We start from the raw sequence: 25,217 nt of genomic DNA on the forward strand, positions 1-25,217 counted from the left end.
TTTTTTCTCCCATTTTCTCCCCAATTTTCGTGGTATCCAATCGCTAGTAATTACTATCTTGTCTCATCGCTACAACTCCCGTACGGGCTCGGGAGAGACGAAGGTCGAAAGCCATGCGTCCTCCGAAGCACAACCCAACCAAGCCGCACTGCTTCTTAACACAGCGCGCCTCCAACCCGGAAGCCAGCCGCACCAATGTGTCGGAGGAAACACCGTGTACCTGGCCCCCTTGGTTAGCGCGCACTGCGCCCGGCCCGCCACAGGAGTCGCTGGAGCGCGATGAGACAAGGATATACCTACTGGCCAAACCCTCCCTAACCCGGATGACGCTATGCCAATTGTGCGTCGCCCCACGGACCTCCCGGTCGCGGCCGGCTGCGACAGAGCCTGGGCGCGTACCCAGAGACTCTGGTGGCCACTGCGCCCTAGACCACTGCGCCACCCGGGAGGCCCTATTTGAGTGCATTCTGTGTAAACCAAAATAATATTTTAGCAACCACATCTAGGACCTCTTTCTTGGTACCACACCATCTCATTATCATTGAATTACCACTAAATTAAATTAGCCAGCTGTTTAAAGAGCTTCTAATTGGAGTCATAGGCTGAGGCTCCACTTCAGAGAGAGAGAGAGAGGCAGGGAGAGGGTTAGCTGCTCATTGAGGGTCTTTCTTTCCTGGTAGATACAATGGCACAGCATACTTCCGCTATACATTTAGGAATGTCCCATCAGCTTTCACAAGTAAGATCATTCCGTCAGGGTTTAACCTTGAGGCCATAGTCTACAAATATAAATAATGGTAATTTTAATGACATTTAGTTGTGATAACTAACTTTTATATGTGAAGTAAATAATTCAGTGAAGAAGATGTTGACTTTGAATGTAAAATAATCAAAACATTTGACTGAAGTCCAAGTGAGGGTAAAAATACAGATGGACCCATTTACAGTATTAATCATTTACTTTCAGTCATGTTTGCTTTGGACTACAAGTCTGCATCCTATGATGCAACATCATGACTGACTGGTCGATACACATCCTGTGATGAAATCATCAAAAACTTGTASCCCCACCCTTCAGACCTCACAGACACTACAATACAGTGTTCTATCCTCCAATAGAATTCCGATGTGTCTGCAGGCATTTGTTCCAGCACAGCACAAACACCTGAGTCAGCTAATAAAGGGGTTGTTCATTAGTTGATTATATGTTGATTATTGATTGATTGATCAATTTAGCTTGAGCACAATGCTCCATGTGTTGGTGGCCTCCTTCCCATCCTCAACTTCAGTTCCGTTACATACACCAGGACAAAGASAGTGAATGGAAATAGAATAATGTCAAAACTAACAGGGGAAAGCACAATTACTTCTGTTTCGTTAAATCACATCAATAGACCTTGGATGAGCATCTGGATCACCCACAGTGATCTTTTCCACCCTGCTACCCAATCTTCAAAATGAAGCACCTGCTATTATAGCTGCTAAACTGATTTGATTTGGGGAGAAAAACAAAAAAACACACAGAGTCTTTGTATATAGAACAAAAATATGAAAGCAACATGTAATGTGTTGGTCCCATGTTTCATGAGCTGAAATAAAAGATCCCAGAAATATGCACAGAAAGCTTACTTCACACCAGTTTAATGCACACATAATGCACACATTACATCCATGTTAATGAGCATTTCTACTTTGCCAAAATAATCAATCCACCTGACAGGTGTGGCGTATCAAGAAGCTGATTAAATTGTGCAGGGGACAATAAAAGGTCACTCTAAAATGTGAAGTTTTGTCACATAACACAATACCACAGATGTCTTATGTTTTGAGGGAGCATGCAATGCTGACCTCAGGAATGTCCACCAGAGCTGTTGCCAGAGAATTGAATGTTKATTTCTCTACCATAAGCCCTCTCCAATGTCGTTTTGGAGAATTTGGCAGTACGTCCAACCGGCCTCACAACCGCAGACCACGTGTAACCTTGCCAGCCCAGGACATCCACATCCGGCTTCTTCACCTGCGGGGTCATCTGAAACCAACCACCCAGACAGCTGATGAAAATGTGGGTTTGCACAACCAAAGAATTTCTGCACAAACTGTCAGAAACCACCACAGGGAAGCTCATCTATGTGCCCATTGTCGTGCCATTAATCCGCCGCCATCACCTCATGTTTCAGCATAATAATGCACGGCCCCATATCGCAAGGATCTGTACACAATTCCTGGAAACTGAAAATGTCCCAGTTCTTCCATGGCCTGCATACTCACCAGACATGTCACCCATTGAGCATGTTTGGGATGCTCTGGATGGACGTGTACGACAGTGTGTTCCGGTTCCCGCCAATAACCAGCAACTTCGCACAGCCATTGAAGAGGAGTGGGACAACATTCCACAGGCCACGATTAACATCCTGATCAATTCTATGAGAAGGAGATGTGTCGCGCTGCGTGAGGCCAGCATCCTGGASTCGCCTCTTCACTGTTGACGTTGAGATTGGTGTTTTGCAGGTACTATTTAATAAACCTGCCAGTTGAGGACTTGTGAGGCGTCTGTTTCTCAAACTAAACACTCTAATGTACTTGTCCTCTTGCTCAGTTGTGTACCGGGGGATCGATATCCATTTTTCCAAAGTGAAAACAATACGTTTTAATCAGAACAACAGTTTTCAGCTGTGCTAACATAATTGCAAAAGGGTTTTCTAATGATCAATTACCCTTTTAAAATGATAAACTTGGATTAACTAACACAACGTGCCATTGGAACACAGTGATGACATTACAAGTCTTGGTGTGTGTGTGTGTGTGTGTGTGTGTGTGTGTGTGTGTGTGTGTGTGTGTGTGTGTGTGTGGTAGGCGTGTGTAGTGGGTGGTGTGTGTGTGTGTGTGTGTGTGTGTGTGTGTGTGTGTGTGTGTGAGAATAGGACTGGCCACCCCTCCGAGCCGGGTTCCTCTCTAGGTTTCTTCCTTTCTAGGGAGTTTTTCTTAGCCACCGTGCTTCTACATCTGCATTGCTTGCTGTTTGGGGTTTTAGTGTGGGTTGCTGTATAAGCACTTTGTGACATCTGCTGATGTAAAAAAAGCTATAAATGCAAAACTAGATTTGATTGATTGAATGAATGAATGAATGAATGAATGAGTGAGTAAGTGAGTTTGTGGGTGTGTGTGTGTGTGCGTGCGTGCATCTGCCCGCATGCGTGTTATGCGCACATGTTAACAGTACAACAGTGTAACTAATGCCTACCCATTCAGATATTTGAGAGGAAATATATTGCCATGCCTCTTTTCCCCATTACATATTATTTGCCCTCCTATGTGATTTCTCTTTTTACTATTCACAGTAAATGAAAGATGTTCTCAGGAAATAGACTTGTGAAAGAGTGTAGCTGTGAGTAAACACTGAAGATTATATTAAGGTGGGCAGACAGACACTTCTCTCTTAACATCTGCTCCTTAACATGCAATGTCTTCAGAGGGAATATTATCGTGTTTAATCTATAAGATGTGTCTTCATAAAGTGTGCTATTGTAATATATCTGTATACTGTATATCCTAAATATTAGGAAATATTTCTCAAAAAATAAAAAATTGGGGAAAAATGTGTAATAGGAATTTTACAGGAATGTAAATATCCATGAGTCAAAGATGTTACGTCCTAGGGGAGTTTCGGTAAGCTGTGCCAAGGCATCTAGGGGCCTGCACCAGCACACCGCAAACGTCACCATAACACACCTCTCTTGAGATGCTAAATACCTGCCCAGGATGGGCCTGGAATGTTTACTAAGACCATACGGTCTACATCTAATTCCTAGGAGGAATCGCTGTCAATGATGTGAAGATGCCCAACCTATTATTTTCAAAGATTCGGATCTATGAATTGAAGGATATACCGCAAAATAGAACACAGAGAATAAGGTAAGTTAAATGATCTAGGAAAGGGACCTTTATAGGCAGTTCATGATACATTTGTGTTATCATAATAGATCGGATGATAATGCATACTACTTCCACAGGATCGATATCCTTCTAAGCAGAAAAAGACAGAAAAAAGACATCCAGTGTATTCTGGCACAAAAGATAAATGATGAGTCCTTTTCTACAAAAATCAGGTAAGTATGGCAACAGTGGAGACTATTTCACAACAATAACATGTCAAATAGTTTACCTAGTAATATTGACTTACAAAACACATATAATCCCCCCCATTTTTTTCAATCTTTTTAAGTCCAGAGGACAATAGAAGAATCCAGCCAACTCTTGAGACCTTGTTGAAGGACGAAAGTAATGACAACTATTTTAACTATGTTGGCCCAGAGTACATTCATTATCATCAATAGTACAGTCTGATTAGACCACCTTCTGACTTTAGCATTAATAATCCCCCAGGGGGCCTTGCAGCCTTCCGAGCGTTCCTGCGGTCCGAATTCAGTGAGGAGAATATTGAATTTTGGCTAGCATGCAGAGACTACAGAAAGACCACCTCACCGGCTGACCTGTCCTGGAAAGCAACAGAGATCTACCAGGAGTTCCTCCATCCCCAGGCCCAGAGAGAGGTCAGTTAGTCGGGCTATGCATCAGCATTCACCTTGGCAGTATCTGGATGCAGTTATCCAAAACACTAACATAATATAAGCTAAAGTAGCAGATATAGCTATAATTCCTACGGTGTGACTATGTAATTCCATGTACTTTGCTGATGTGGGAAATGGACTATTTCAAAGATAACTTAGCCTATCATTAGAACTTTCCCTTGGCACTCATTGTAATGGTTTATGTTTCCCCCCTACAGATCAACGTTGACCACCACATCCACGAGAAGATCAACAGGTCCATGAAAGCTCCTGCTCTGTGCTGCTTTGACGAGGCAGTGAGACACGTGTACAAACTGATGGAGAGCGACTCGTACTCCAGGTTTCTCAGGTCAGACGCCTACCTGGGGCTCAGACGCAAGCCAGGACCTTCTGGTAGAGGTTAGGGGTCAAGAGTTTGTGAATCAAGATTCACCAAGTCCAAACAAGGAGGATTCCAAACGAGTCATGGAAACATGAGACTATAGATCCTGAGGATAGAACAGGAAGTGACACATAATGACCACAGGAAATTACTTATGAATTGGAGAAGAAGAAGAAATGAGTATAGAGTATGGAGAAGCATTGAGTGATGTGTGGTGATGAGTAGTGTCAATGATTCAGAGTGCTAAACAGTACATTTATTCAAACATCTAGACTGACTGATGCATCAAAAGTGGCGTTGGTGTAAAAACATTTGCGTCTAGGGAATAGTTTTAGGTAAGAACAGAAGGTACAGAATGTCTAAATGGAAGGACTTACATTACAAATGGTTACAGAAATGAGTTTTGTATGGTTACAGAAATGCAGAACTAAAAGGCTTTTAAGTATTCCATTAATAAAGTGTTATTTGTTTCGGCAAAGGAAAAAATCTGTTTTTTCATTTCATGCTTATTTGACACCCATGATATGGATCTGTCAGCAATATGAAACATGAATACCTGTTATTCATTTAACTCTTAATACTAATATAGCATGGATGGACCCTGTCAGTTTAAATATACAGTATACTTCCATAAGTCAGGATGTAKATGTTGTCAGAGTGAAGGGTTATCTTTAATTTGTCCTGTGACACTGAGTAATCGTGTGTGGTCGGTCGGTGGGCAGGGAAAATCGGAGAAAATAATTTTCCACAGCCTACTGACTGTAAGTCTGTTGTGATCACATGTCAGCTGTCTCAGCTAATTGCCCAGAGCCCACCCTGCGACGATGTATTGAAGCTGGAAAAATGTTGCCCTGTCACCGTTCATCCCACTCTGTAGATGGCTCTATTTCTCAAAGTTGTCTTAAAAAGGTAATCTGGACGGCTCTAAGAATAACTGTGAGTTTGACCCAGAACTCCCACCAGTGGATTGGAGTCAGTAGATGCTCTGATGCATGGCAAATTGGCCTGAATGTGTCCCCTTGTTAGGGAAGTAATCTCATCACCAAGGAACAACTGTTCTGTGATGACTTTTGGCATCAGCATGGCACACTATGGACAAATGTCTGGAGGCTAGTACAGCATGATCTTCAATTGAGCATTGCTCAATGATTATGAGATGAACTCAATGTTTTTACTACATACCAGGTTATAAATAGACCCCAGGAAGAGTAGCTGCTGCTTCAGCAACAGCTAATGGGGATCCTAATAAAATACTAAATACTTAAAGCAGTCTTCAAAGGGAAGGTTTTATGTGAGAGTTGATATTTTCAAAGAGGACTATTGGGTAGAGGGAAGACAAGACAATAGCAACTTCTATTGCAATTTTTTGCTCGGTAAGTCAATAGTATAGTTGGTATGAAGGGATATTCTTGCTAGATGACAGAGATCTCGCCCCTCCTGCATCACGACAACATCACACCACTTTGTCCTTCACACAGAGTCTGACGCTGTTTTCCTTTGTCACAAACGGTTGCCATGACAGCCGAGGGGAAGTGAGTAATGTGCAGTGTATTTCTGATACTGTCTGAGTTACTCAATACCGTCACTCAGGAACTTCTATAATGGATACTGTTCGAATTGGTGTAAAGCAGAAGTAGAAAGGAGATTCAGCAACTCTTGGAGGACAATGTAATTCTATTTTTTTTTTTTTACATATTTATGGTGTCAACCACACAGGTGATTGTGGTGTGTTCGTTTAAACCTCTGGTCAGTTTTTACTGTATGATGTAAAGGTAGTTGTGTGGTGGTGTGAAATTGAGGGCACAAGGCAGATTAACTGTATGTGGACATGTTTTGGTGTCACTTGGTTGTGCTTGACTGCTTGTGGCCATCTTTGGGTAAGTTGAGGAGAACCACATCAGTTACTGTGCAGAATGACAAGGGACAGGTCATTGGACATTGCTGCCTATAGTCACATTGGCCATGAGGTGTCTATATGACTCTGGCTAATGTATGCAAAGGCTATACACCCACAATCTACAAACTAAACAACGGACTGTCTATATTGGATTTAATCATCATATAATTTAGTAAAGATACACCTTGCCGCTGGATACAGTATAAGAAATTAAACATCCCAATGACATTTCAACAGGGTACCGAAACACACACCAAGCAAAGGTCATGATTTGCCTATCACTGTCACTGTCTCTGTCATTTGCATCTTAGCAGCCCAGACCAAAAATATTGTGGACATAAAGAGCACACTTTGAACGAGGAGCAGTTAGGCTGCCTGGAAAACCGGACAAAGAGAGAGAGAATGCGCGAGAGAGAGAGGGGTATCCAGAGAGAGAGGGCGAGAGAGCATGACACAGAGAGGTTGAAAGAGAGTGTCGCAAAAAGACAGAGAGCGCATGTCACAGAGAGAGAGATAGAGAGAGAGCGTAGGGGCTTCCTCTCGTGCTACGGTTCACTGGGCTGAGTCTGTGTTTCACCTTCCAGCCCTGCATATAAAGGCCTGAGGTGGAGGGAGACCCCTCTATACAGAGAGTGATTCACCCCAGCATGAGCAGCAGCAGGGGACAGAGAGTGTGGAGTTAAAACATGCCCAGCCTAATCATCACAGAGACACTGATACAAACACAGCACTTCAATATGGAGCAGGACGACAGGAGGAGGAACAAGAACTTGTGAGTGTAGCTTATAGCTTTTTTATACTCTCAACAGCTGGCGATGTCGGGAAAATGTATTGTGGAGTATTATGTATATTTAGTCAATATTAGGCTATATTATCAATGTACTCTCGTAATACTATGGATGTGTCATATACTTTCTAAATACTAAAATGCTTGTACAAATGCTTTAGCGTCATACTACATACTTTAGGCCACACATTGTATATAAGCACTGCATATGTTTTACTAAACCTGTGAATACCTTCTACCAAGATACTACATACTGAGATGTCCTTACACAGCAATGGAATACGTTGTTTTAGGAGTCGATCGTGACCGTTCTTTTATTCTCTCCACAGGGGAAAGAACTTTATGTGCCGACTGCAATGCATGTTCTCACATTCATCCACCTCTGAGAGGTCAGGATTCTTACCCTTCCTTACTCTGTTACTCTGTGTTGATCCTAATGGTTATTATTATTATATGATTTTAAATATATAAAAACATATAAACATATATAAAAACATATATTACATATATTGTATTGTTCAAAATCAAATACCATATATGTTGTAGTCTCCATCTGTGGTAGTGTGTGTGAATTCAAATGAAACTTCAGAAAGCAGGCACGCACATAGGCACACACACACGCACCCATGTGCGGCTATAATTGTTTCCTAATTATGTTGGTTCTATGTGCCCTTTTGCCCTCACATCAAATACCAGTTTTATTTTTACCCAGATTTGATTCTAGTTGAGTAATCACCACACATTTTCTTCCTAGCAGGCTAAGTTTAGAAGATACCCAACAATGGTCTCAGTCACTGGAGAGACTCCTCGAGTCTAAATGTGAGTTTCACTTTATCAAACGATCAAAATAGTTCAAGATAAATAGCTAAATTAGATAAAATATCTAACTGAAAACAGCAAGATAGAAATGTTGAACAAAAACAGCACGTGTTTCCAGGCTTGGGGCTGTATAATTGTTTCATGTCTTGGTGTGTTTTTATTCTTCCCCACAGATGGACTGGCGACCTTCAGAACCTTTCTGAAGTCTGAATTCAGCGATGAGAACATTGAGTTCTGGCTGACGTGTGAGGAGTACAAGAAAATCAAGTCTTCATTCAGAATGTCATCGAAGGCCAAAAAAATCTATGAGCATTTCATAAAGGCTGAGGCTCCTAAAGAGGTACGACTGTTATAGTTACAGTATTACAGTACATGGCTACATGCTACAGATTCAAATAGCTGCAGTGACATTTCTACAGAAAGCAACCCTGCATTTMAACTCTTTGTAACCTCATTGATGTTTCAATGTATTTCATCAACATCATCTGGTTAATAAACCCCCCTCAAATGTTTATTTCCAAACATGCTATATGAAATCCATCTGTACTTCGTAAATCTAAATTAATCGTGCTCTTGTTCCAGATAAACATTGACTACCACACGAGGGAGCAGATCAAGAGGGCCGTGAAGAATCCTACACTCCAGTGCTTTGACGATGCCCAGAAGATTGTCTATGGGCTGATGGAGAGAGACTCGTACCCTCGCTTCCTGCGCTCAGACATTTACCGATCCCTCCTGGATTCCCTCGCCGCTGACGCCGTCAAGGGCTAATAGGAGCGGATTAGACGACAGGAAAACATGACAACAGAAACTGGAATGTTTGGGGTTCTACAGGATGGAAGGCTGACCAAGCATAGAGAGACTGACAGGCCTGTGTCCCTACAAACCATGGTCGCCACAACACAAGACCACACCRTGAAACACTGCAAGTGGGATTCGCCAAGAGAAAAAGAAAGGCAGAAGGAAAGGCAGAGAGGATATGAGGAATGCTACAGCGCCGCGATTGCACTGGATGCTGCTGTCTTATCTGTAACTCTGGGAGTGACATATCATAGGTGATTAGATCGTCTTTGACAGTGAATGAATCACAGAGTGAATGACGATCGAACTGAAACACAACGTCAGCAACCATGCAGTCCCCACTCAACCGGAGGTGCTTCCTGTCCTAAAAAGATGGAGAAGAGAGTGTATGTGTGTTTGTGTGTGTGTGTGTGTTTGTGTGTGTATGTGCGCAACAGGATGCCTATGATACTGTGATAAGATATGAGATGCAAGGTGGACTTTCACTAGCAATACTAAAGTACGTGGTCTGGAGTGAAACAAAGGAGAGAGCACGCATAGAATGGATACCGGCCCGAAATACTATACTGTCCTTAATACTATTCACATTTCGTCTCTAAATTCAAACCAGTTTTTCAAAAGGCACGCATAGAATGGATACCGGCCCGAAATACTATACTGTCCTTAATACTATTCACATTTCGTCTCTAAATTCAAACCAGTTTTTCAAAAGGCGGTTGAATCTTTAGATTTGCAAGGCAGTTAAAGACTTCTTACACTGTCTGTCATTGAATAATTACCAATTATGAAGTAGAGGTTAAGTTGTGTGAGTGCAATTGTAGACAGAAGGGTAGCCTATGTCCCACTTTGTATATTGAACTTTGAACTCCTACTTCTCTGATGCAGAATATTTTTTGATTGCTTACAAAGAAAGCACAATACAATGTTGATAAATTAAGATTAGAATGTTGTACTATTTATTACACAGTCACTGTTAGGATGCTGACTTTTGCAATGCTTGTAAAAAATGTTCACGATTAGATTATTAAATTACATTAAATTATTAAATTATTTGCAGACAAAATATTTATTGTCAATCACTCTCTTCTGGCTTATTCTCAATTAACAACTAAATTAAAAAACAACATTTCACTTTGCGGTTGCCCCTGTATGTGTAAGCCCTTAGATCGCAATATCTACTAGGTTAGCATATGGAACTGATTTAAGACAGTCATAAAGTTTATAATTTAGCCATTTGATTTAGATTTTTTTATTTTTACTTTATGACTGTCTTATATCAATTCCATATGCTAGCCTAGTAGATATTGACCCCCCCATACTATATATACAGTACCAGTCAAAGTTTGGACACACCTACTCATTCCAGGGTTTTTCTTAATTTTTTACTATTTTCTACATTGTAGAATAATAGTGAAGATATGAAAACTATGAAATAACACATATGGAATCATGATAGTGCTGTTAAGAAGGTAGAGCAGCATTTTATTATGGACATACAGTAGCAGTCAGACGTTTGAACACACCTACTCATTCAAGGATTTTTCTTTTTCTTTTATTTTTACTATTTTCTCTTTTTTTTATGTCTCTCAGATATAGGAAACGTCAAAACCTTGTCCTCATGATTGATTTTTTGACTGTCTTGTTTTGCCATGTACAAATGTGTTATTCAATGCATTTCTATGGGCCAAAAAAAAAACTCAACCCCAACATTTTTGGGACCCATGTTTGGTCACTTTATTCATGGCACATTTMACCCTCTATGAACTTTTTGCACATTTTACATCCCGGTACTGGTTTACCTTGAGATGATTCCCCTGAATCATGTGTGCGTCGTAGACCAGAACACCTGGTCTACGACGTGAATGTCTCCTCTTTTGATATTGGTGACATATTAGTTTGTAGCTCCAAAGGTTCGGTCTGGACAGTCGGTTTTGTGAGAAGATCAATTCAAAATGAAGTGGTTCGCAACAGAGAGTTCAGACGACTGCAGTACAGCTTGTGGATGCCAAACAACCGACACTGTAGTATTCGTGAGTCTCATCTTTCGATGGTGGTGACTTATTAGTTTCTGTCTCACACAGTTTGGGTTTTACAGACGATTTCGTGACAATTGTCTTGTCCGGATCTTCTCATGTGAAAAAGGCCGCTTCAGAAGCCCTTTTATGGAATAGGCACAAACTTTAGATCGGCAGAAAGAGGGGATTGAGCTGCAGCCATTACAAGAAACGGTAAGTCTCTAGCTTGAACACATGGGGAGCTATTCAATATTCAAAATGARGTCACCGTGTGATGCATGGGTGCATCATACGATTCTAGGGGGTGCTATAACCCTAAAAGTCTCTAGATCAAAAATTGGCTTTTCATTTATCTGACTTTCATTTATCTACATTAGACTCACTATGAATTGCTTTACCATTTTKTTTTCCGGACAACCAGGGCTACAAGTAAAACACAAKACATTTTGACATAAACAATTGCATTCATGAGTTAAATTGATGAATGTAAATTTWAAAAAGAAGGTTCACCAAAGCAAAAACCTGGTAAAAAATYTATTTATATGAATGCTGTAAGTACAGAAATAGTATGCTCATTGGGAAATGAATATCCAACTAGTCAGTGATATTTGTGTGAAATTTGMAGTGTGACAGCAACTATGTGAGCTTATTAGAGTATTATAGACACCATGTCCTGGGATTTCCTATGATCMTCTATMTAGAAGAACCCCTTACCTTCTAACAACTATTATGTAACTTTTCATAGATAGCTTTTAATAGTTTGTAGCTCAAACCGTGTCCTTTTTACTGGGCCCCTTCAGGATCACCCTTGTCTCACAAACACTAGCTCGGTCCCCCTTAATCACACAGACTAATGGTTGGTATCAATGGAGGCAAAAGAAATAGATGAATCCATTGGTATAACCTGGAAGTATGTAACACACAARGTTTTAAAGGGGTTAGAAGTACAAAACACACATGGTGGGACTGTAGGAGTTCAAGTTCACAGCTCAGTACAGATGAAATGTCTCAAGATTCCATGATTTCTTACTACATTGTTTTACCAMCGAAACATAAGTATAACATAACCATTCCATGAAAAGTGGTATACAATTATAATTGTGTGGCAATAGTATTAACAAATAAATGACACGTGTTAAATTTGATCCCTTGACACACCTTATTCAAAGATATACATGGGAAGTAGTGAGAGGGCTATTACCACAAAGAAAATCACGTGACAGCATGATGAGTTTGAGTACACCTGATGGTCTTGAATGTACATAAAATCCTCTCAATGTACAAAAATACTATTTTTCAATAACAAGATACGCTACATGACCAAAACTATGTGGACAGCMGCTTGTCGAACATCTCATTCCAWAATCATCTGCATTAATATGGATTTGGTCCCCCCTTAAGCTGCATTAACAGCATCCACTCTTCTGGAAAGGTTTTCCACTAGATGTTGGAACAATACTGCAGGGACTTGCTTCCATTCAGCCACAAGAGCATTAGTGAGGTCGTCCATCGGACTGCCAGATGGTGACGCATGACTCATCACTCCAGAGAGCACTTCCACTGCTCCAGAGTCCAATGGCGGCGAGCTTTACACCACTCCAGCCGACGCTTGGCATTGCACATGGTGAACTTAGGCTTGTGTGCGGCTGCTCGGCCATCGAAACCGATTTCATGAAGCTCCCGATGAACAGTTATTGTGCTGACGTTGCTTCCAGAGGCAGTTTGGAACTCGGTGGTGAGAGTTGTAACCGAAAGCAGACTTGGCAGTCCATTTCTGTGAGCCTCTGTGGCCTACCACTTTGTGGCTGAGTCGTTGTTGCTCCTCGACCTTTCCACTTCACAATAGCAGCACTTACAGTTGACCGGGGCAGCTCTAGCAGGGCAGAAATGTGACGAACTGACTTGTTGGAAAGGTGGCATCCTATGACGGTGCCACGTTGAAAGTCACTGAGCTCTTCAGTAAGGCCATTCTAGTGGCAATGTTTGTCTATAGAGATTGCATGGCTGTGTGCTTGATTTTATATACCTATCACCATGGGTGTGGCTGAAATAGCCAAATCCACTCATTTGAATGGGTGTCCACATACTTCTGTAAATATAGTGTGTCTCTTCATCATTGTGGTTAGATGCTCCTTCATGCTTTTGTTATTTATTTGAAAGACACATCTGCTGTCTTATTTCTAAGGTGTTTTTTCTACATAGTGAATAACATAGAGAAAGGAAGGTGTGAGTTTCAGTTTTTAACGACAAGGGGGTTTATGAGAAGTAATGTGTTATTACAGTAAATTGAAAGGTAAATAAACAATATGTGGCAAGAGACTATGATCCTTGAGATATTAAGAACCATGACATTGCAGATGAAGGTGTTTCATCATCTCAATGACAGTGGGCCCTCCTCATCTGACAAAGACCTTCATGGCTGTTTCTCTCTGCTGTATGTTACAAACAAYGTGCATGATAAATTCTCCATTTGTTAGCATTTATACTGTCCAAGGTATGGCCCTCACCTAAACTGTTTCAGAGGCCCTCATGTAAACTACTTTACAAAGTCCAAAAACATGTTGTTATTTTGCATTGCTTGAAGTGGTTTGGAATGTGTTTAAAGGGTTTAAGTGATCATTGTGTTCCATCCCATGCATTGGACATTACTACCACTGCATTGTTTGCCAAGTTGTACAGTACACAGTCGCTTTAAAGGGAAGGTTCACCCATTTTGAATGTTATATTGTTTTTGTGCATCTCTGAGTGATGTTCTATCGKTTCCCTAGGTCATTTCATGTTTTCATGTGTATCTGAGTTACTGGCATTCAAGCAGTCAGAAATCCGGCCGGTATGGCGTAGCCCCGTGACAAAGTCACTRTRACTACACTGGAAATTAATAGGAATATGACTTTCAGATCGCGAAAAAATCTATCATACATGTCAGATTTCAATACTGATCGCATCGATGTCATAACTCAGGAGGATGTCTTCTCTCGAAATGAGCCATTGATAATATTTTTGCGATATTCCTACCTTGAGAAATGTGTCATTTAATGGAAGGTCTAGCACATTTTTCCTATTTGTCTGCCTCTTTAGTCCAGTGTACATTGCAATGAATGCATAACGCCCCACCCAGCAGACTGTCGACCAATCGCGTTCACGTTGTCATGCTGCGTCAAGCAGTTGCTAAACTAATCTTAATGCAATCCCTTCTCAATGTCAGTGTATGTTGAGAAATGTGCCTATTTTCCTTAAAAGTATGTAATGTCACGTTTCCAAATCTATACGATACTACAAATAGTAAGTTAATTATCTCACATCTCAGAATAWTTTTTTTATGTACTTCTTGTTGACGAAATTCATGCTAATGTTAGGTTTTTGAGCTAGCGCCCAATAGACTCCCATTCACTCCTTGAAGGACAGTGCTCCTTGTGCCAGAATCGCCCAGAATGCACCGCTCGYACCATTGATGTAGCATGGGCAACATTTCCCATCTCCTCAAAAGTACTGTATATCTGCCGTTGCGAGTAATTTGAAGAACTTTGCATTTATTTACCCTCAGAAACAACACAACAAAACACGCACATAATGCTGGAGCACAACTCGTACTTTCGTACTTTGGGATGCTTAGGAATCCTAGTTGGGGACAAAATATMCTTCAGTGCTGGGAAATACCTGCTACTACTACGTAAAGCTTTTTGGAAGCATTAGTCTTGGTGGAAACTTGGCTCTGCTCCTTATTCTCTTCTGAACAATCAGCTGCTTACACACTGTCTGCACATCATAATAAACAGAACAGACCAGCCCRATCTCTGTTTTGTGGTCCTCAGCAGGCCTGSTGATTTACCTGCTAGTGCCAATTCACAATGAGAATCACAACACAGAGATGCAGACGTACTGTACTAATAATGATCGAGTACAAAAATACCAGTGTTGGCTGCATGGCCTCTGCTCAAAGTTTGTCAAAGATGGATGGATGGAGGCTATGAGAGTAGACTGACTCATACAGTATTAGGAAGGATTATGTACATGTGACAGTTATTTTAAGGACAACAGACCCCTCGCCTAAATCAAAATGGCAGTCAAGCAAATCAACAGGGATGTAGTTTCTTAATGTGGCTAATGTCTTCCATTTGATCAGTTGAGTACATTATGCCTGGGCAGGATAATATGTGCCTTCAGAAGYTATTCACARCCGTTMACTTTTTCCACATTTTGTTATGTTACAAAGTGGGATWAAKATMTATTCAATTGTCATMTCAAGTCTCTAAGAGCTTTGCAAACCTTGATTGTACAATATTTGCCCATTATTCTTTGAAAACATTTTTCAAGCTCTGTCATGTTAGTTGTTGTTCATTGCTAGACAGCCATTTTCAAGTTGTGCCATAGTTTTTCAAGCCGATTTTAAGTCAAAACTGTAACTAGGCTACTCYGGAACATTCAAGGTGGTCATACTCCAGTGTATATTTGACCTTCCGTTTCAGGTTATTGTCTTGCTGAAAGGTAGATTTGTCTGCCACTGTCTGTTGGAAAGCATACTGAACCAGGTTTTCCTCTAGGATTTGCCTGTCCTTAGCGCTATTCCTTTTCTTTGATCCTAAAAAACTCCCATGACATGATGCAGCCAGCACCATGCTTGAAAATATGAAGAGTGATACTTAGTGATGTGTTGTGTTGGATTTTCCCCAAACATAATGCTTTGTATTCAGGACAAAAAGTAAATTTTCTTTGCCACACTTTTTCAGTATTACTTTWGTGCCTTATTGTAAAACAAATATGCATGTTTTGGAATTTGTATTCTGTACAGAATTCCTTCTTTTCACTCGGTCATTTAGGTTAGTATTGTGGAGTAACTACAATGTGTCACTGGTGTAGAGAGTAGGCAGGAGGCAGTCGCAGGTTTKGAACTACTGCATTTATTGAAGCACCATAGATCAACGRGGGACGAAACCCAAACGCTGTTGTGCTCAAAATACATCTTCACAAACAAAAAGTCACAGGGCGAACCCAAAGTGCAAAATATAAAGTACTCAGAAAATAGTAGGAGAGATTCCTCTCAGGAAAACAAGTAACATTMACAATGACCYAKAAAMACAATTGGCAGAMGGAGTATATATACAGTGATAGAGTGGGGATTGGAACCAGGTGTGTGTAATGATGACGAGACAAGTCCAGGGTTAGTGAGTGAAGGGCCTTTTCCAGCAGRAGGTTTGGCAGCAGCAAGAAGGCCGGCGACGCCGAACGCCTGAGCTGGASAGCAGSGGGAGCCAAAGCGAAGGCTGGTGTGACACAATGTTGTTGATCCATCCTCAGTTTTCTCCTATCGCAGCCATTTAACTCCGTAACTGGTTTAAAATCACCATTAGCCTCATGGTGAAATCCCTGAGCGGTTTCCTTCCTCACCGTTAACTGAGTTAGGAAGGACACCTGCATCTTTGTAGTGACTGGGTGTACTGATACATCATCCAAAGTGTAATTAATAACTTCACCATGCTCAAAGGGATATCKAATGTCTGTAAGGGACCTTACAGATAATTGTATGTGTGGGGTACAGAGATGGGGTAGTCATTCAAAAATRATGTTAAACACCATTATTGCACACAGAGTTAGTCCATGCAACTTATTATCTGACTTGTTAAGGAAATGTTCCCTCTGGAAGTTATTTASGCTTGCCATAGCAAATGGAGTTGAATACTTAGTGATGCAAGACATTTAAGATTTTCATTTATATTCATTTGTAAAACCTTCTAAAAACATAATTCCACTTTGACATTATGGGGTATTGTATGTAGCTCTTACAGAGTTACCCAGAAAGTTTCACAGCTGTAATCGCTGCCAAATATGATTATTTTCTTATTTTCTCCTTACAGTGTGATTGCTTGCATGTGTGGCTGTCATCGATGACCACTCGAAAGCTGRAGCTCAACCCTAAAAAGCCTTAACAATGTCTTAAGACTATTTCCCTTTCCTTCCCACTTCAAAGCCCTCAACAGCTCCACAGTTCCTTCCCAGGGATTCCGACCAGACAAAATTCTAGAGAACCGAATGGCCAATCTCAGTTCTACCGCTATCCCTCTGGTATTGCTCATACTACTTAGCCAATCTTTTCAGATCTATGAGAAGTCAAAGGGTAGCAGCTAGGGGTTGAGGTTGGACTGGGCCTACTATAAGTGTGACCTTGGACAACCAATCAGAGCGGACATTAGAAMACCACTCATCCAATGGCAAGATCCCAACACATTCTGCCTACATGTGATGCCAGCGACTGCCTATGACTTTGAGCACTAATTCAATGACACTGATATAAACGATACCACTTTGTATTTACGGAACATTTAAAACTTTGTTCCTGTATATGCAAATTCACAGATTTCCATTACCTCTTTGGTCATACCACACTGGCATACTGTACCTACAGGTAGCTGTAATTTCTGGGTGAGGACAAACATTAACATCATCCACCATGCATTTGCATGACGCCAATGGGTGAATGGAAAGATGCAGCACTACTGCCAAGGCAGGTGATTTGTGTGCTATTATATTATCTTGCTGGTGAGGCAAGAACCAGTCATGCAGGTTGGAGCGCTGCGATGATAACTCACATTATCACTCTGGGTCAGTTGGACATATACACAACTGTATTTTCTTTCATATGAAGACAGGAGATAATATTTGTTGAGTCTAGATCAGGGGTCTCAAACATGTCGATCATGAGCTACCAGTAGCTCACAGCCCAGCTACGAGTAGCTTTACAAACAATTCTGAAAGTAAATGCAACTTTCATCATCTCAATGACAGTGGGCCCTCCTCATCTGACAAAGACCTTCATGGCTGTTTCTCTCTGCTGTATGTTACAAACAAGGTCTCTGTGCATGATGAATTCTCCATTTGTTAGATCGGCTGTACCGACTTCAGACGAGTCCCAAGACACTTGTGAGGGTTGTAGAGCAAAARGGAGAAAACCATTGTGTTTGTTAGGGTCTCATCTTTCCATAGAGGGGTCATAATAGTTTGTACCGTTCGAACGCTACAGGCGATTTTGTGAGAAGATACATTTTCGGGATGTCTCATGGTCTTACAAACACCGCTCTAGCTCTGTCAGCTTTCACAGCAGATGCGGAAGTGCGACATCGGCGGATACGGTGGACTGAGATGCAATCCATGCAAAAAAAACACATCTCTATCTTAAACTGACTTATTTTTATGGTGACTTTTGTGTTATGCTAATTAGATCTTCCGCGGGGTGCAGACATCGACCTTYGGGGCTTTTAAAGAGATTCGAGGTGAAAGGGTTTGGGTCATCTTTACAGAAAACAAACCGGCAGAAATGCTTGGAGATTGGCAGCTAAAGTAATTTATTTCCAACCACTTCTTTCCACCTTTCTATTTTTACAACTAAGACTCTATTTATAGAGCATAAACGGGAATGTAAGAAAACGAGTTTGATGGGCTATGGCATTCCAATCAGTACGCATCTTACATCTTACTTTGTGTTGTCAAGCGGATATTGCATCAAGTTAAGTCCTCATCATCATACTTTCCATGCATTATTTTCTTGGCATCTCCCACTGCTTGAAAAGATCAGGTTGGATTAATTCATAAAATATATTTTTGTGTCTATAACAGGATCATTTTGCTATTTGATTTTGAATTGGAAGACCACTTGAAGTATAAAAAGAAATATTAAAAAATGATTTTATAACATTTTATTTTGGCCTTAATGCTATTAACCCATTCAAACGCAATGGATAAGAGATTCACTACATGGAACAAAAGATCCATAGGATGTTTGTTCTACAGTTGAAGTCGGAAGTTTACATACACTTAGGTTGGAGTCATTAAAACTAGTTTTTCAACCACTCCACAAATTTCTTGTTAATTAACAAACTATAGTTTTGGCAAGTCGGTTAGGACATCTACTTTGTGCATGACACAAGTAATTTTTCCTACATTTGTTCACAGACAGATTATTTCACTTATAATTCACTGTATCACAATTCCAGTGGGTCAGAAGTTTATATACACTAAGTTGACTGTGCCTTTAAACAGCTTGGAAAAATCCAGAAAATGATGTCATGGTTTTAGAAACTTCTGACAGGCTAATTTACATAATTTGAGTCAATTGGAGGTGTACCTGTGGATGTATTTCAAGGCCTACCTTCAAACTCACTGCCTCTTTGCTTGACATCATAGGAAAATCAAAAGAAATCAACCAAGATCTCAGAAAAAAAATTGTAGAGCTCCACAAGTCTGGTTCATCCTTGGAAGCAATTTCGAAACGCATGAAAGGTACCAAGTCCATCTGTAAAAACAATAGTACGCAAGTAAAAACCCCATGGGACCACGCAGCCATCATACCGGCCAGGAAGGAGACACGTTCTGTCTCCTAGAGATGAACGTACTTTGGTGCGAAAGTGCAAATCAATCCCAGAACAACAGCAACGGACCTTGTGAAGATGCTGGAGGAAACAGGTACAAAAGTATCTATATCCACAGTAAAACGAGTCCTATATCGACATAACCTGAAAGGTCGCTCAGCAAGGAAGAAGCCACTGCTCCAAAACCAGCATAAAAAAGCCAGACTACGGTTTGCAACTGCACATGGGGACAAAGATCATACTTTTTGGAGAAATGTCCTCTGGTCTGATGAAACAAAAATAGAACTGTTTGGCCATAATGACCATCGTTATGTTTGGAGGAAAAATGGTGATGCTTGCAAGCCGAAGAACACCATCCCAACCGTGAAGCACAGGGGTGGCAGCATCGTGTTGTGGGGGTGCTTTGCTGCAGGAAGAACTGGTGCACTTCACAAAATAGATGGCATCATGAGGAGAGAAAATGATGTGGATATATTGAAGCAACATCTCAAGACATCAGTCAGGAAGTTAAAGCTTGGTGGCAAATGGGTCTTCCAAATGGACAATGACCCCAAGCATACTTCCAGAGTTGTGGCAAAATGGCTTAAGGACAACAAAGTCAAGGTATTAGAGTGGCCAWCACAAAGCCCTGACCTCAATCCTAAAGAAAATTTGTGGGCAGAACTGAAAAAGCGTGTGCGAGCAAGGAGGCCTACACACCTGACTCAGTTACAGCAGCTCTGTCAGGAGGAATGGGCCAAAATTCACCCAACTTATTGTGGGAAGCTTGGGGAAGGCTACCCGAAACGTTTGACCCATGTTAAACTATTRAAAGGAAATGTTACCAAATATTAATTGAGTGTATGTAAACTTCTGACCCACTGGGAATGTGGTGAAAGCTGAAATAAATAATTCTCGCTACTATTATTCTGACATTTCTCGTTCATAAAATGAAGTGGTGATCGATCCTAACTGACCTAAAACAGGGAATTTTTACTTGGATTAAATGTCAGGAATTGTGAAAAATGTAGTTTAAATGTATTTGGATAAGGTGTATGTAAACTTCCGACTTCAACTATATATCTGACAGATACAAGAAAGATCAGGAAKCRTTTTTTTACATATATTACATGTATTTAACCCCTTATGTATAAACAGTCTCCATATATACTTACATAKATTTTTTCAACMGGTACGAGTCTTGGTGTGTAGCCCAAACTGTTCGGACGCTAAAGACAGAAGTTGGTAGATCGGCTGTACCGACTTCAGACGAGTCCCAAGACACTTGTGAGGGTTGTAGAGCATTGTGTTTGTGAGGGTCTCATCTTTCCATAGATGGGTCATAATAGTTTGTACCGTTCGGACGCTACAGGCGATTTTGTGAGAGGATCYATTTTTGGGATGTCTCAGGGTCTGACAAACACCGCTCTAGCTCTGTCACTTTTCACCACAGATGCGGAAGTGCGACATAGACGGATGCAGTGGATTGAGACGCAGCCCATGCAAAAAAACATATCTCTAGCTTAAACTGACTGTCACGACTTCCGCCGAAGTTGGGGCGGCGTTCGGCGGTCGTCGTCACCGGCTTTCTAGCTGCCACCGATCCACGTTTCTTTTTCCATTTGTTATGTCTTGATTGTACACACCTGGTTCCCATTACGTTATTATTATTTCCCTATTTAACCCTCTGGTTCTCATTATGTTTTGTGCGTGATTGTTCCTGGTCTTGGGTTAGTCTTTTGTGTTAGGGTTTGTTATTTATTTTGGCTGATTTCTTTTTTCCGAGTAAAGTACGTTGTTTACTCAGTTCTGTGTCCTGCGCCGGACTCCGTCCTCAGCTCGGCACAACTGACACTTGACACTGACAGATTTTTTTATGATATGCTAATTATCTCTTCCGCGGGGTGCAGACATCGACCTTAGGGGCTTTTAAAGAGATTCGAGGTGAAAGGGTTTGGGTCATCTTTACAGAAAACAAACCGGCAGAAATGCTTGGAATTGCAAGCTAAAGTAATTAGTTTCCAACCACTTTCCTCCCACCTTTCTATTTATAACTAAGACTCTATTTATAGAGCGTAAACAGGAAGTAGGAAAACGAGTTTGTGGGGCTATGGCTTCCACAGTACGAATTCTTACATCTTACTTTTGTGTTGTCAAGCAGATTGCATCAAGTTACTTTCTCCTCATCATACTTTCATGCATTATTTCTAATACGTCCCACACTGCTTGATAAGATCAGGTTGGATTATTCAATAAAATAATTTGTCTCTAAAGATGGTGTGTGTGTGTGTGTGTGTGGTGTGTGTGTGTGGTGTGTGTGTGTGTGTGTGGTGTTGTGTTGTGTGTTGTGTGTGTGTGTGTGTGTGTGTGTGTGTGTGTGTTGTGTGTGTGTGTGTGTGTGTGTGTGTGTGGTGTGTGTGTGTGTGTGTGTGGTGTTGTGTGTGTGTGTGTTATCGTCAGGAGGGGTCTCTACAAATCTCGCTATACAACTTTTTTTCTATGTCCTTTCGGTTGTAATCTTGGTGCGCCTCTATGTTACTCCCCTGTCTTATCTTCCGTTTCAGATTATCAAATTATGGGATTAGCATCTTCTTCGGTAGGTGTATACCGTTTACTACTCTCTTAAACAACCCAATCCACCATCCTGAGCACTTCTCCTTACTGCCCCCGTGCCAGGTCTGTTCACATGTTCTCCTGCTCCCACGGAGGTGGTGCATAAGCGCATATGCGTGTTCACGTAAGTCGTGCCGGCAAGTCAGTGGTGGTATGAGTAGGTGTTACTCGCCTCTCTGCTTCTCCCTGGTTCACGCGCTTCCTACACTGCCAGAATCGAAAGACAAGATCAATATTGAGAGCCTCTGCTGACTGCTCTAAGGCAGGGATCCAAATTCATACTTTGGTCTGCTTACACAGGGTCTGTTGCTATATGCCCAGTAAGCTATTACCCACAAGAACTTATCTGAGCTCAGTGTGTTGTGTATCGAAGTAAAAGGGCAGAATGCATGTATGTCTACACACCTCGACGACCGAGCCGTACTACGAGGCGGCGTCAGATTTATCGTTATGTCGGATAAAGGAAAGGAATGCTTAGTGAGTGTGGTTAATTATTGCTTGTTGGTGATATCACAATCCGCTTGATTCTATACCCCGATTTGATTAAGTCACAACGATAGAATTGCACAGCTAGGCAAATTAAGGCTTATCTAACAAAACAAACGTTTATTTTTTGTCGAGCGACGAATCCAGGCGAACAAAAGCTGGAAAGGAGGACGAAGGGGAAAGCGATAATCTTCTTGACCAGAATCACCTTTCGTCACCTCGCCGGCCATGAGTCGTGGAGCGTGTCGTACAAGTTTCAGGTTCCTCGGTTCAACTGGACCCTCATTCGTCCCACTCGCCCGCGCTGGTGCGACCGGCGCCGCCGCGCCTTTCACCCTCAAGCGGCTGAAGACTTTGGCTTGTCCCCCAAGCACTCACAACTTTTACGGCTGCCACACTCGGAGCCTCTGTCGGGCTGTCTCAACCACCCCCGCCTGGGTCCGGCCTCGTTCCCCCCCCAACCTCCGTAAGCTCTCCCGTAGGGGTCGTGGGTTCTGCCCCCGCCTCCTGGGGGCCAACTCCTGCCTCCGCGGACAAAACTACACCACCGATGAAGTCAACAGGCGGCTAAAAGCTATCAGGAACAGCTGCGCCCCTGCCTGTTCAGCTCGTATCAAACTGCAGAAGGGCGAGTCAACGTACCGGTGCATCAAAAAACGCTGGCAAGAGACTGAAAAATCAGCGTTCTACTGTCAGGCATAGACTGTTCCACCTGCTTGCCGAAAGACTGATACTCCGCCATTTACCATTGAAGATTGAATTGGAAAAAGTGTATCATAGCACTTTAACAATGGACTGTATATAATGTTTAGCATCCTACATTATCATGCTCATAATGTAATATACTGTATCTCTATACATCTACTACTCTTGTATGCGTTCTGCTACATCATCCCATTCATATATCTTTATTGTCATATTCTTATTCCTTTACTTGTGTGTAAGTAAGGGTAGTGTTGTGAATTGTTAGGTTAGATATCGTTTGGTTGATTAATGATTGTTCGGATAGAAGCACAAGCAATTTCGCTACCTCGCATCTATCATGCTAACATGTGTTTGTGACAATACTCCAAATACAGGTATGCAAGTTTTGTGCGTCATACCAAGAAGAGTCGAGGCTTGTAGATTGTGAGCCAAAGGTGTTCACAACAAAGTACTGAGGTAAGGGTAGAATAGTTATGTAGTTTATTTTCAGTTGTTTATTTTTATACATTTTGCTCTGTCGGATTATGGGGTATTGTGGTGTAGAGAGTGAGGGGGAAAAACTATTTGCAGTCCTTTTTAGAGTAAGCGGCTGTAACTTTTAGTACGTACTTAAATGTGGAAAAAGTAAAGGGTCTGACATTTTCTCGATGCACGAGTGCTATAGGCCAATTTAGTGTATGTACTGTGGTTTCTCATGTAGTGCTATGGCCCAATACTACTGTATGTACCATGATGGTTTCTCATGTAGGTCCTATAGGCAATTACTGTCTAGTACTGTGGTTTTCATGTCGGTGCCTATAGGAATATAATGTATAGTATGTGGTTTCTTCATGTAGGTGCCCTATAGGAATATAACTGTACAGTACTGTGGTTTTATGTGGTGTTATAGGCATTACTGTATAGTACTGTGGTTTATTTATGTAGGTGACTATGGGCAATATATGGTACAGGTACATGTGGTTTCATTCATGTAGGTGCTTATAGGCAAGGATATCTGTAGTAGTTACTGTGGTTTTTCATGTAGGTGCCTATAGCCAAGTATATGTACGTAACTGTGGTTTTGCATGTAGGTGGCTAGTAGGCAATATCTGTATAGTACCTGTGGTTTCCATGTAGGTGTGATAGGATATACTTGTAAGTAGTGTGGTTCTCAGTGGTAGGGTGCTAGTAGGCATATATGTACGTAACTGTGGTTTCTCATGAGTAGGTGCTATAGGCAATATCTGTATAGTTGTGGTTGCTATGTAGGTGCCTATAGGCAATATACTGTAGTACTGTGTTTTTCATGTAGGTGTATAGGCATATCTGTATAGTACATGTGGTTTTTCTCATGTAGGTGTATAGGCTAAATAATACTGTACATACTTGTGGTTGTCTCATGTAGTGGTATAAGGCCCAATATACTGTATAGTAGTGTGGTTTTTCATGTATAGTGCTATGGCAATTATGGTACAGTAATGTGGTTTCCTCCCAATGTGGTGGCCTATGAGGAATTATACTGTAATAGTCATTGGTTTTCATGTAGGTCCTATAGGCATTATAGCTGATAGTACCGTGTGGTTTCTTCAGTGGTGCTTATGGCCAATTATACTGGGGTTTTTTTTTTACAGTACCTGGTGGGTTTTATAATGTAGGTGCCTATAGGCAATTACTGTAATAGTACCTGTTGGTTTTCATGTAGTGCTGATATGGCCAATAACTGTACGTTAACATGTGGTTTTCATGTGGTGCCTATAGGCAATATAGACTGTATAGTATGTGGTTTCATAGGTGCTATAGGCAATTACTGTTAGTACTTGTGGTTT

The 25,217-nt window shown here is 41.3% G+C and overlaps 2 protein-coding genes across 4 annotated transcripts; both read left to right on the top strand.

The window, feature by feature from the left end:
- Positions 1-3,795: 3,795 nt before the first annotated feature.
- On the top strand, positions 3,796-5,339 carry si:ch211-117l17.6 (regulator of G-protein signaling 8). The gene is made up of 5 exons (XM_023998928.2): positions 3,796-3,912; positions 4,011-4,106; positions 4,223-4,278; positions 4,384-4,550; positions 4,787-5,339. The coding sequence occupies exons 1-5, from the start codon at positions 3,836-3,838 to the stop codon at positions 4,970-4,972; spliced, it is 582 nt and encodes a 193-aa protein (XP_023854696.1). The 5' UTR covers positions 3,796-3,835; the 3' UTR covers positions 4,973-5,339.
- A 1,839-nt stretch (positions 5,340-7,178) lies between these two features.
- Positions 7,179-9,353, top strand: LOC111971634 (regulator of G-protein signaling 1). 3 transcript variants are annotated; one of them, XM_023998490.2, is made up of 5 exons: positions 7,179-7,619; positions 7,964-8,023; positions 8,392-8,453; positions 8,627-8,793; positions 9,036-9,353. In XM_023998490.2, the coding sequence occupies exons 1-5, from the start codon at positions 7,534-7,536 to the stop codon at positions 9,222-9,224; spliced, it is 564 nt and encodes a 187-aa protein (XP_023854258.1). In that variant the 5' UTR covers positions 7,179-7,533; the 3' UTR covers positions 9,225-9,353. The 3 variants fall into 3 exon arrangements, with proteins under 3 accessions (XP_023854258.1, XP_023854257.1, XP_023854259.1); XM_023998489.2 differs by having other exon boundaries at positions 7,180-7,619; positions 8,389-8,453; XM_023998491.2 differs by lacking the exon at positions 8,392-8,453 and having other exon boundaries at positions 7,598-7,619.
- The last annotated feature ends 15,864 nt before the right edge of the window (positions 9,354-25,217 follow it).

Source organism: Salvelinus sp. IW2-2015, linkage group LG13 (assembly GCF_002910315.2).
Source record: "Salvelinus sp. IW2-2015 linkage group LG13, ASM291031v2, whole genome shotgun sequence".
In the NCBI taxonomy this organism is placed as follows: Eukaryota; Metazoa; Chordata; class Actinopteri; order Salmoniformes; family Salmonidae; genus Salvelinus; species Salvelinus sp. IW2-2015.

What these genes read in the sequence shown, in the direction of transcription:
- si:ch211-117l17.6 (XM_023998928.2), top strand. Translation starts at nt 3,836, where the DNA reads ATGCCCAACCTATTATTTTCAAAGATTCGGATCTATGAATTGAAGGAT. An exon ending in AATAGAACACAGAGAATAAG is followed by an intron (nt 3,913 to 4,010) that starts GTAAGTTAAATG and finishes CTACTTCCACAG; the next exon opens with GATCGATATCCTTCTAAGCA. An exon ending in TCCTTTTCTACAAAAATCAG is followed by an intron (nt 4,107 to 4,222) that starts GTAAGTATGGCA and finishes AATCTTTTTAAG; the next exon opens with TCCAGAGGACAATAGAAGAA.
- LOC111971634 (XM_023998489.2), top strand. Translation starts at nt 7,534, where the DNA reads ATGCCCAGCCTAATCATCACAGAGACACTGATACAAACACAGCACTTC. An exon ending in CATTCATCCACCTCTGAGAG is followed by an intron (nt 8,024 to 8,388) that starts GTCAGGATTCTT and finishes TTTTCTTCCTAG; the next exon opens with CAGGCTAAGTTTAGAAGATA. An exon ending in GAGACTCCTCGAGTCTAAAT is followed by an intron (nt 8,454 to 8,626) that starts GTGAGTTTCACT and finishes TCTTCCCCACAG; the next exon opens with ATGGACTGGCGACCTTCAGA.